This window comes from Rhinopithecus bieti, unplaced genomic scaffold (assembly GCF_001698545.2).
Source record: "Rhinopithecus bieti isolate Rb0 unplaced genomic scaffold, ASM169854v2 scaffold_39317, whole genome shotgun sequence".
Lineage (NCBI taxonomy): Eukaryota > Metazoa > Chordata > Mammalia > Primates > Cercopithecidae > Rhinopithecus > Rhinopithecus bieti.
This window is the reverse complement of record NW_016816467.1, coordinates 603,744-616,448: the sequence shown is the minus strand read 5'-3', so window position 1 is coordinate 616,448 and position 12,705 is coordinate 603,744. Positions and strand designations below refer to the sequence as shown.

Sequence of the window (12,705 nt, the reverse complement as noted above, 5' to 3'; positions counted from 1 at the left end):
ATTGAGAGTCCCTGGGGTATCTTATGACAGATATGCAGCTGGGGTCCCACTAGCTATAAATCTTCTTATGCAACTCCACAATTGCCTAGATCCTTTGAGAGTAATGCCTAACAAAATACAAAGATTGTACAATATATATTTAGCTCTCTATTGTTAAACTTTCAGAAACCCGACTTTCAGCCTCTCTCTCAGAAACTTCCTGCATAATAATTACTCCTGAATTTACATGTCTTGCCTTTGGCTGTCCTCAAAACTTTGTCCCATATATCCAAATATCTGATGAGCTTTTTGCACTTGGACTTCTTACCATCACATCAAAGCCAAATTAAAACCAAACTCCCAAGCTATCTTCCTTCCTGGCTTCTCTAAATCGGCTATTGCTATATCTATACTGCCATACTACTATACCTACACAACTCCTCCAGCTGCCCTGTTTGGGCTCTATGAGTCATTTTTTACAGTTCCCATAACTCTCAGAGCTGGTCATCTCCTACAGCCTGATGGTTCTTCCTTCGTTTTTCTTTAACCCATCTTTTCCCTTTCCACTGTCACTGTTTAATGCTTAAGCTCTTATTATTTCATGAAGCCTGTCAACATCCTCTCTGAAGAGCTCCTACCTGACATGTCTTTTTATCTACAACCCTTAGCACTGTGCCTGATGTATGGTTTGACTTCAAAGTAATTGCATATTGTATAAATGAGCAAATAAACAGTTCCCTGTGTATAATTGATTTATGCATTCCAAAACACCAATTTGTACTTATTTTCTCCTGTGTGTCCATTAAAATGTGTGCATTGCATTGATATCAGTATAGCCTTAATGGGCCCAGTGTCTTGAGTGCCTAGTGCATGCCAGGCATTATGTTAATCATTTTCACCTTCACTATTCAATGTCTTCTTATTCCTTTACAAATGCAACTAAGACAAAAATAAGTTCATTGCTGTGGGATTTTATTGTTTTCATTGTTCTGTTCTCAACACTTAGAAGAGGGAACAGCATATGCCAGATGATCAATAAATATTTATGCAATAATTGAATGGATGGCTTAGTCAATTATAATATTTCATCAATCATCCTTCAGAAACCTAGAATATAACTTACATCTACAAGAGAATTTTCCTAGTTGCAAACCTACCATTGCTATTTAAGTCCTATTAAATACTGTTGCTATTTAAATAAAGAAATTTATTATGGCATAGTAATGAGCTTTAGTAGTATCTCTAGGAGGCCAGAGAGACAGAATGACAGGACATGCAGCAAGAAAGAATGCCAACAGCACTCTGTGGACGACCATTGCCACTAGGTACAGTTGTCCCTGGACACTAGATCTCTGCTCCCAATGTCCATGAAAACCAAGTGCCTCCACTGCAACCCTCACCAATATGGGCTCTATGTAGTAGACCTGCAGCCTCCTCATATTGTACACTTTTAAATCAAAGTCTCAAGCTACATTGGCAGAGCCTAAGTGACAAGCTTACGCCCTAGCTGTAAGAGAGGCTGCATAATGATATTTTCTAATTCTTTCCAGTAGATCAAGCTTGTCCAACCCATGGCCTATGGGCTACATGCAGTCCAGGATGCATTTGAATGTGGTCCAACACAAATTCATAAACTTTCTTAAAACATGAGGTTTTTTTGTCATGTTTTTAGCTCATCAACTATCGTTAGTGTAGTGTATTTTATGTGTGACCTAAGATAATTCTTCTTCCAATGTGGCCCAGGGAAGCCAAAAGATTGGACATGCCTGCTATAGGAGATGGGACTCATCAAATCCTAAATCCTCCAATTATGGACAGGGAGTTCAAAAGCTGCAGAATAGTTACAAAACAAAAGCATGTGACCTAAATGGCCCTAATGAATACTACTGGTCAGAAAAAGCCAGTCCACCTTCTTAAGTACTGATTAATAGGTACTGATTCATAGGAATAAAAAGGGCACCAGAAGTGAATGGAGACCAAGTAGCCTTTGGTCATGACAGAATATTGATTAGTTTCAAAATATGGAAATATTTATTGTTGTGTTTGTTTTCCCTCTGACTGAAATATTCTTTCTCCCATTCTCTAATCAAATATTACCCCTTTAGAAAAGCCTTTTCTAACCACTCTATATAAAATATCACCTTCTGATTCTCCCAGTTATGCTTTATCCAACTATCCTGATTTTTGCATAGCACTTTCACCATCAACTATATTATACATCATTTGCTTATTGGCCCACTGGAAAGTAAGCTACACAAGAACAAGGATTTTTTTGATTTCACTGTTCTATCTTCAACACTTAGAAGAGTCAAGAGCATATAACAGATATTCAATAAATATTGCTGGAATAACTGAATGGATTATTTAATTAATTAATTATAACTTTTCATCAATCATCCTTCAGAAACCTAGACTATAACTTAGATCTACAAGAGAATTCTGGAGTGCATTAACACATTTTTTATTAGTTACCAAGCCAAACAAACTGAAAGGGTGCCTGAAATGTTTTTAGGTTACCAGAATTACTCTTTTTGTGGTAAATGCATGTTAAGTATTTTAACAATCAGAAATCTTCCTGAATCTATTCTGAAGTGGTCTTGTCATGCCTTAGAAACAGTACATTTTACTAAAGAATACTGTTACAAATTTTCAAGAACGTACCATGCCCTGTGTAAGTTTCCTTCACTCTGCTTCCCTTAAGTCTACCTTCTTCTCCCTCCATATTAAAATGGCCCCTCCTTCTCTGCAGAGAGAATTCTACCCATCTCTCCTAGCCCAGTCATCCCAGGAAGTCTTCCTTTCTACTTATTTTGCTCCATTCATTTCTATCCACAATCATATTGCCCTTGTGTTGTAATTTAACAGTTTCATATACACGTCTTATTTTCTAGTTGGATTAGAGAATCCTGAAGGTCAATGCCCACACTACGGAAATAAAAATGTATAAATATTATCTCTACTATTTAGAATTAGCCAGGCGTTATAATGTTTGCCTGTAATCTCAGTTATTCAGGAGGCTGAGGCAGAACAATCACTTGAACCTGGGAGGTGGAGGTTGCAGTGAGCTGAGACAGCATTACTGCACTCCAGCCTGGGTGACAGAGCAAGACTCTGTCTAAATAAATAAATAAATAAATACAGCATTACAATAACACAACTTTTCCGGATGTTTATTTCTGTAGTAAACCGGCAATTGCAATGGTAGCTCCTTCAAGATTTAAGCATTAGGAACTAAGCCAGCCCCAGAATCAAATGATATTGTCTTTGGCACAAATTTAATTGTGCATTTAATTGGAATAAAATAACATTTTAGCAGAGAGCAAGAAGTTGGTTTTTGGGATCAATTTGTAGGATACGACCAATACATCAGGGAGCCATTTATCTCTGATTTGTGTCGCTTTATAGAGAAGGGGAAAGAGAAAATACTTTAATGAAAACTCTCTTCTGCTCTAGCATCACCATTAATTAGTTTGACTTCTGATAGACAGTCTTTTTTCTGGCCAATACATGTACTTACTACATTTTAGCCACTGGTATCTTTAGGCCAAAACCCCTTTGAGTTGTTCCTTAGCTATTAATTTCTCTATTTCTAAGGTTAATGTTATTAAGGAATATTAATAAATAGAGCTTTAAAACATCTGTAGATGGTCTTCACCTTCTTGGATTCATCTAGAACTAGAAACAATTCCTACCAGCCTCTTTCTCCTAACATACTTGGTTTAAAGTAGGTTCCCCTTAAATGTTTTGAAACACAGAATATTTCTTATTTATCCCAGATCATGTTTATATTTCTAATTTCTCTAGGAAGTGAATTGATATGGTGCCTAACAGCAAGCATGTGGTCACAGAAAGCATTGATTAGCCAGTGATATCAGGTTACAGTGACTAAGGAGCTCATGCTTGAAGAGGATGATGCTTTCATATTTTCTTAACTTGCTCAAGGCATACTAAAATTTCAAGGAAATGTAACAATAGTGTTGTTTGGTTTGGGGGCAGGCAAAATATAGGCAGATTGCAAAGGAATATGAAATGTGACAGGAAAGTGCTTTAAAAAGAAAAATGTTATAATAAAAGAAGAGTTCCAAGTTCTAACACAGGCTGTTCCGATGAAACTAGCCACTTTTTAAAAGATGTATTAACCAGTCAGTAGTGAAAGCAAAGTCAAAAGAAGCAATATAGCCTGGCGTAAATCGATCCTCTGCTGTTTTAAAACTATGATGATTAGAACCCACGTTTATTGAGCACCTCATTTGTGCTGGGCATTTGGTAGCATTATTTTCTTTGATTCTCACAACAATCCAATTGAGCACATAATGCTATTATCACATTTACTGATGAAGAAACTGAAGACCCATAATTTGCTCATGATCAAATGGCTCATAAGTGGCAGGCCTCGAACCTGGGCCCATGTGACTCAGGAGCCTATGCTCTTCATCACAAGACTACAAATTAGCTGTTTGGAATCTGGAAATGTTTCTGTCTCTAATTGTTAAACCCTTCTCACTGTGCATGTTTTTATTCAGAGGGTCTGATCTGCAATCGATTTTTCCTACTTTGCTTTTGAAGTGTTTGCATTACATCGATCCCTAACCCACAGGAATGGCAGCTCAGAGTGAAAGACAGAGCACTGGAGTAGCAGACTGCAAAACTGGCCTCACCACTCACCTGTGGGGACCTGGTCAAATTGCCTCATCCTCCTGAAACTGTTTGTCCAGTTATAAATTGAGACTAATATTTGCCATACTCTGTAATGGGTTTGTAGAATAAAACATGTGACAGTATATAAAAGAACTTTGAAAAAGACGCAAAAAAATAAATATAAACTATTGCCAAGACACAGGATTTCAAAATCTAAAGGACTACATACATGAAAATTAAAGTGTTTTCTAACTGTAAACAATATGGTTTTAAAAAAATAGCAGTAGGATTTGGGGCACGTTTATTTGTCTTATTTGTCTTATATTTTTCTGTATTTATCAGAATATCCACAATAGTATCAATAATGTTATTTTTTAAAGAGAGAAAACTACAGAGAGTAAACATGAAAATCAACATATGCATTTATCTTGCAGTTACACATCAGTGAGTTCCTATAAGCCCAAGTAGGATTAAACCTCAGTGCTTGTTTTCTACTGATCCTTCTTTGCAACTATAAATCAGAACCTGCAGTGTGAAGGAGGTCTGAGGCCAGCTTCCCTCTTTCCATGCTCATGGTTCCCCTCGCTTACTACCAAGGCCTTGCTCTTCCAAGGTTGACTCTAGAGAGACAGGAGATAAGGTAGGCAGAGCACAGTCTAGTATAGAGAGTATTACTGCCATCTGCTCTTGGAGGTCCCTGGGTGGCAGCTCTTTAAAGGGGGACCCCTTCTTTACTTAGTGTTTTCATGGGTTCCTTGAAGATTCCTATCTTTGGAGCCTCCTTGTCTCTTACCACCTGTGCAACCCATGGGAATCTGGTGGTTGGCTCCCAGCTTCCTTTCTGTGGAAATCCTGTTGCCTCCTTAACTGGCCCTATTGGACAGATGACCCACCTCTAGTCCATATACCTGCTTTCTTTGTCCTGCTCTTCACAGCTACTCTATTGCTTCCCAATGCAGCGCTCTCCGCTCACTCCTTTACCCTGCCGATCTTTTTTGGAAATGAGTAAGTCACATAGACTCCAACTGTAGAAGATGTCAAGCTCTCCAGGAGGTTCCCTGAAGCCCTGTAGGCTGGAGGTCAAGGCTGTAGCCCCATCTCATACCCATACCCTTTTTGGTGATAATAGGGATTTCCACCACAGCATCAGCTTTTTCTAAAGTATTCTCTTCACAAATTCTTTTTCTTGTCTACACGCTGCCCCATTTTGATATGCTTGATCTGATTAAGGGGTCCAGTAACTGTGGAACTGGTTAGTAAAGCTCTATTTGATAGAGTTCATACACAGTCACTTTGGTATCTGATATCTATCATATTGGCCCATCAGTTGAAACTCAGTCATAAAGATTTCTACTTCAACATCTTTTCACAGGTGATTATTTGCAGCAACCACTGCACAGATGAGGGAGACCTTCTCTTGCTACCAATACACAAACCTTACACAGCCACAATAAGGGGCTGGGTTGATCTTTCAGAAAGAGGCCAGTGACTTGGTGTGGACAAGAGGAAATAAGATAGAGCTCTTATATCCCTTGTCTATTGTCCTCTTCATGGGTAGTTTTTAAACATTAGAGTGTATAGGTTCAATGCATCATACTATGTCCTGAAAGTGATAAAATAAGTAAATATAATGTCGGTATTGTCTTCAAGGAACTTCCAGACTAATATGAGATCAAATGGATGCTCAAATAATACAAACGAGTAAGTTAAGGGCAGAGAAAAAATTGAGGAGGCAGAGAGAGTGGAAGTGAACAAGACAAGCAGGGAGAAAAGGATAGAGGTGTTGAGTATGACCTGAATTTAAAACTACCAAACTCTGGCTCTTCAGAACCCTGACGCACAAGACCCTTTGGGAACAGGAGGCACCTGGCTCCCTCTAGATTAAGCAGGGGGAATAGGGGTTAAGATGACACTCATGACATCCTCTAGCAAAGCAAAGAACATTTCCTCTCTCCACCAAAAAAATAAAACAAAATAAAACAAGAGTATGTTTTGAAACCCCTGGTTTCAGAAGCAAAATGCACACCTTGATCATTGACTTTTGCCATCAAATACTCCAGCTGACTTTTCCTTTGCCCCTATCAATTACAGGAGGAAATAAACTAACAAATCAACCTTTCCATCTAAAGTGGGCTTGGATTTGTTTGGAGAAAGAGTACTACATTGTGGATGAAGACTCCACATTCTTAGAAGTGACGCTTACACGCAGAGGATACCTTGGAGAAACATCATTTATCAGTAAGTAACTTTGGATTGGTTGTTGGTAAAACGTCATGGAAACATGAAATCTAGGACTAAACCTAATTATAAGAAAGTATACTGAAAGAGAATAAATAACTGGTTTGGAGAAATCTCTAAAAAAATGTCTGTGAAATTATGCTGTGGGTTTTGCTCCATGTGAGTTATGGGGCTTAGATATATATCAATTTTTATCATCCTTTCCCTGTTTTTCTCTTTCTAGCAAGTTACATCTTTCTCTGTTTTATAACTCACCAGTCCCCAGGAAAATTAAGATGCTTCATAGCCATCCCACAATCTTCAAGTCACTCAATTTCCTTCAAAGTTGTTTTAAGCATATCTTTTTAGCCTTAGTTCTAGCTATTTCTTTTGAAAAATTATTTATGAGTACATGATCCACTACTGTGTTTAGTTCTATATATTTCTTTTGATTATGTATAATTGTTTTAACCTTGCTAGTAGGTTATAAATTCCTTGAGGACATGTACCATGTCGAATTTCTTTATATTCTACAAGGACCTAGTACAGAAATATGTCTTCTTGGAGTAAACACATACATAGTGCCTGCATAATATATCTCCTTATCATCATTAATAATTAACAGTAGTTGTTCTAATAAGGCATTGCATTTTCATAACATCTTTAGCTGCCAGAACTTTCAGAGATCATTTTGCCTTTATTTACATAATCTATTAAGAAGACAGATAGGGGTATATTGTCTTCATTTTACAAATAAGCATTGAGTTTCCCTGACATGCAGGACCCCAGAGCTCAGGCAGTATATCAAAACTGTTGGAGAGAAGCCAGGGAAGAAATGAGCTGGGGAGAAAACAAGCAATCAAGAAAAGGCAGACTTTCCCTAGTCTCCGCTCCGGGCCCAGAGCTCCTAAAATAGGACTGTTCTAGGAGAAGGGGTCAGCCAAGGAGCACCCTGATTTCTGGGTGGCCCTCAGCCTCGGCCTACATTCCAGGTTACTATATCAACACGTGGTAGAACTCGCTGCCAGGAATGTCAGCTGAAATATGCCTCCCTCCTCTTGTCAGGCCCTACTTCCACAATTCTTTATCTCAAGGCCTTCTTGTGAGTTTGGGTTAAAATGTCAAGAAGCATTTTTATATCCTGACCCAAGAAAAAAAAGTTCATCTGCTCAGAACCATTTGAATGCTTGCCCTAACTGAACCCTTTGGAAATCCTTTTGGCCACCCTGTCCAAAGCAGCACCCCTGCCATACTCTATCTCCATGCACTGCTGTATGGTTCTTCATAGCACTTACCATAATTGGCATGGATCATGTGTCTATTTGTCTTCCCAAGTAGATTTCAGCTTTATAAGGTCAGGAACTACATCTTGGGTTATGTCCAACCTCAAGAACAGCATGGGGCATATGGTAGTCACCAATATTTGTTGTTAAGTAAACTACAGCCAGCCCTTTTGTTTGGTAAATACTCCTTAAAATCACAATACTACTCAACATCACAGACAGGAACCTCTAAAGCATCTCGCTCAGACCATCCAGAAAGTCCTCCTGATGCCCCTGCTTACTCCACCCCAGGCTAATAGTCGAACCACAAGATCCAGAAGAAAAAAGAAACAAAATGGTAGAGTTTGACTTTCTGCTCTGTCACTTACTCTTTTTTGTGACTTTTAAAAGAGTTCAGTTTCCTTACGTGTAAGTAAATTATCCACCTCACAATGTGTTTGAGAGGAATTTGTAATAATGATTATAAATCAATCTAGCACGGTTCTTGGCATACCGCCAATGCTCAATAAGTGACAAATATCATTCCGTGGCACTCATCAAACACAATTAAAATCACCTGTTTATCTGTTTGCCTCTTCCAAAATTGAAAACCTCTTGAGGGTAGTGGTGGCTGTGCCTAATTCTGTGTGACATCCTCAGCACTTCACACAGAGACAATGTTCACCAAACATTAAGTAAATCGCCATGTGCCTGCTTCATTCCTATAGCAGCGCCACTTAGCTCTACCTAAGCTTTGGCTGAGGACACTCTTCTTTATGTTCTCCGCTTCCAACATGTGGCCAAAGGAGACTCTTTCTAAATTACTGAACATTCACTCTCGGTCACAAAATTGATATTAATGCAGGTTTTCTTCAGCAGATTTGCAAAGGCAACACAAGCTATCCTACCTCTGAAATTATTTTCAGGCTCTATAGCTTTGTGTATCTTTTACAAGGTTTCAGATTATTTGAGAATGAGGCCAAGGAATTGCATGAGGGGGCTATTAATCTTATTTTATATCAAGTTTTTTTGTTTTTTTTTTTTTGTTTTGAGTCGGAGTCTCGCTCTGTCGCCCAGGCTGGAGTGCAGTGGCCGGATCTCAGCTCACTGCAAGCTCCGCCTCCCGGGTTTACGCCATTCTCCTGCCTCAGCCTCCCAAGTAGCTGGGACTACAGGCGCCCACCAACTCGCCCGACTAGTTTTTTGTATTTTTTAGTAGAGACGGGGTTTCACCGTGTTAGCTAGGTTGGTCTCCATCTCCTGACCTCGCGATCCACCCGTCTCGGCCTCCCAAAGTGCTGGGATTACAGGCTTGAGCCACCGCGCCCGGCCTTATATCAAGTTTTCACCAGAGCTGGTGTCAGGTTACCATGTTTGATTTCACACATCCATACAACTGCAGAATGTAACTAACCCTTATAATGAGACCTACAGTGGTGAGGCAGGGGTATTGTTTTCTTGGTGTGTTAAAATCAAGACCAAACAATATTAGAATGCTGCTTGAACACTTTGGGTTAAGAGGAAGGTCTGTTTAGTCTTGATGGGATAGCATCTTTCATCATTGTATCTCATATTGGGTATTTTAACACTATTTTGTTGTTGTTGTTGTTGTTGTTGTTGTTGTTGTTTAGTATCTTCAGTAAGTTACTAATTACTATTTCCTAACAGAGCTCAAATCTCTCACCTCTCTCCATTTTCACCAACATTACACTAATTGCCTGAAAAATTCCTAAGCATTCTCTTACAATCAAAAAATCACTAAACATATGAGGAAACAAGCCACCATGAGTAAGAATCAGCAAGAGAAAACAACCTCTGGGGTCATTCTTCCAAAGACTGCAGAAATTGAAATTATCAGATACAAAATGTTCACTCAAAAATTTTTATTGAATACCTACTACATGCCATGTACTGTCCTAATTCCCAGGAATTCATCAGTGAACACAATGGTCAAAGATCTCTACCTCCATAGAGCTCATATTCTACTATCTTTCTCTTGAGACTATGAACTTTCTGGGGGCTGGGACAATTTTTTATTCATCTCTGAATCCCCAGCATCTGGTAGAGTTTGGCACATCAGAGGATCTCTATAACCATGTGCTAGAATAAATAAGTTAAATAAGACTGTTCTCTGTTCTCTTCTTTCTGTCAATCCCCCTTCCATGTTTTCATCTCAATTCTATTCAATTCCGCTTACTTATACTCTCTTAGCCAAGAAAGATCATTTACAGGTGTCTTTTGGGAGCATTAAAAGAAACAATGTCTATGTTATCTACTTTTGTTAACAATAGAAACCACTTTGAAAAGAGACTATGCCTTCAGTCACTTGACTTTATATTTATAGTTTTTTTTGTCTTTATTCAGGCATTAGTACCAAGGATGAAACTGCAAAAAGAGACAAAGATTTCAAATGGAAGACCAATAAACAGGTCCAATTCAATCCTGGACAGACTACAGCCACATGGAGGGTGAGAATCATACCTGACAATGAATATGAGACGTCAGAGACCTTCCAGATCATTCTGTCGGAACCTCTCATGGCTGTATTGGAGTTTCCAGAAATGGCAACGGTTGAAATTGTGGACCCTGGAGATGGTATGTGATACTGATTGATTTGCTTTATTAACCAGTACAGGTTCTTGGCTCCATTTCCAGCATTCATACTTCCCTCAGGCTCTGTAAGCCACTAGATGTGTTCATATCCATTTAGGATTTAAAGTGAAGTAAATTACTTTATAGACAATAATTTTTCATTTGCTCTCAGGATTTTTGAAAGAGAATATAGGAGGATTAAAATACAGAGGATCTGTACCAGCATTCCTGTAATATATATACAAGATCTTACTGCAGGCTTTCTACACACCATAGGTACCAAACAGCTCTGCTCCCAGATGGCTAATCCTCAGGGCTCATTCCAGGGCCACCGTCTTTTCACAGCCAGATTAAATGAGAACTTAGATATCCATTGTCCTAGATGTGGCTCCTGGAGCCAACTCATTTGTTTCAACATGTATTCCCTGAAGTTCTGTTATTATTGTATATAATGTCCTTGAATTCATTGGTTCATTTTATGCATTCATTCTTTCAGCAAATGTCTCCCCAGATAAATTAAAAGGAAAAAAATCTAAGCAGTAATCATACTGCTTGCTGCCCCTTTTTTGGAAGTAAAAGAATATTCCCTAAAGTAGGGGGGGGATGAGTATTCATCTCTGAATTTTAATTAAGTACATTGATTACACACAGTAGTTAAAAGAGGTCATGTAGCACCTGGAAGTGCGTAGCTTACAACCAGGGAGCAGGCCTTAAGTTCCACAAGACTCAGTGAAGAATCCTTGCATTAGCATGCTCTGAACTACATAAGAGAACGTTAGTGTAATAGACATCTACAGGGGATGGAAAGCTTTCCATGGTCAAACAAGTCTAGGATCTATTTCAAACTTCATCCCTCTTTTGAGGCATCATAATTCATGTTAGCATATTTAAGATTCTGAGAAACTCTCCTATAAGGAAACCGATTTAGTTTAGTTTAGTTTTGTTAGTTTGAACTGTGGATTTTTTTTTTTCATCATCTCCAAGGAATGTCTTTTAAAATCTCTAAGTTCCAGTTTTCTTAAAACATAATTTGAGAAGTAGTGTTCATATGCTCTGCACTTTGGCAGATACAAAAGAAGTAGAAAACACTGCCCCCACCACCTAATGAACAAGGTATCAGACCAGTTTTGTTGAGAACAACACTTCGATATATGAATCAGTTATGAAGTAAACGTAAGACACACGGGAGAAACACTAAGAGTTCAAGAAGAAGAATATAGGTCATCATGGTCCCAAGTAATTAAGGCTCATGAAAGAGGCAGGGTTTGAGCTGAATCTTGAAAAATAAATGGGATTTTGATTAGAAGAGCAGATAGAAACAGGCTTTCCAGATTGGAAAAAACAGAGGGCATGACTGAATAACTTAGCCCTACTGTATCAATTTTTTTCATACGACATTGATAACTTTAATTTACTTTTAGCTTCTTCCATGATGCCAACGTTTTGAATTGAAAGATGTCAAGATAGTAGACTACCATACAGGTAAAATGGAGGAAAGAAAATTATCACTGGTCTTTTCTCCCTGTGCCTCAGGGCCAGTGTCTTCCTGGAGGTTGATACTTGTATCTGTTGAAGCTAATGTAGGCAGGAAAGTAAAGAAGAAAAAAATTAATATATAATAGCTAGATAATTTAACATTGAATTCTGAATTATCGTTTAGTAATAGTTCCAAAATGAAAAAAAAAAAAAATGGTGATTGCCAGCTAGGTGCAGTGGCTCATTCTTGTAATCCCAGCACTTTGGGAGGCTGAGACAGGCAGATCACTTGAGTCCAGGAGTTCGAGACCAGCCTGACCAACGTGGTGAAACCCCGTCTCAACTAAAAATACAAAATTTTGCCAGACCTGGTAGCGCATGCCTGTAATCCCAGCTACTCAAGAGGCTGAGGCATGAGAATTACTTGAACCCAGGAGGCAAAGGTTTCAGTGAGCTGAGATCACGAAATTGCCCTCCTCCAGCCTGGGTGACAGAGCAAGACCCTGTCTCAAAAAAATACGTATATATATATATATATATA

General features: G+C 38.6%; 1 protein-coding gene across 1 annotated transcript in view; it reads left to right on the top strand.

Moving 5' to 3' along the window:
• FREM3 (FRAS1 related extracellular matrix 3) overlaps nt 1-12,705 on the top strand; it is a 114,406-nt gene that overhangs the window by 68,240 nt on the left and 33,461 nt on the right. The window contains exons 3-4 of the mRNA XM_017854910.1: nt 6,709-6,855; nt 10,461-10,691. Of these exons, the coding sequence (XP_017710399.1) occupies nt 6,709-6,855; nt 10,461-10,691 (378 nt within the window). The remainder of the gene's footprint in view (nt 1-6,708; nt 6,856-10,460; nt 10,692-12,705) is intronic.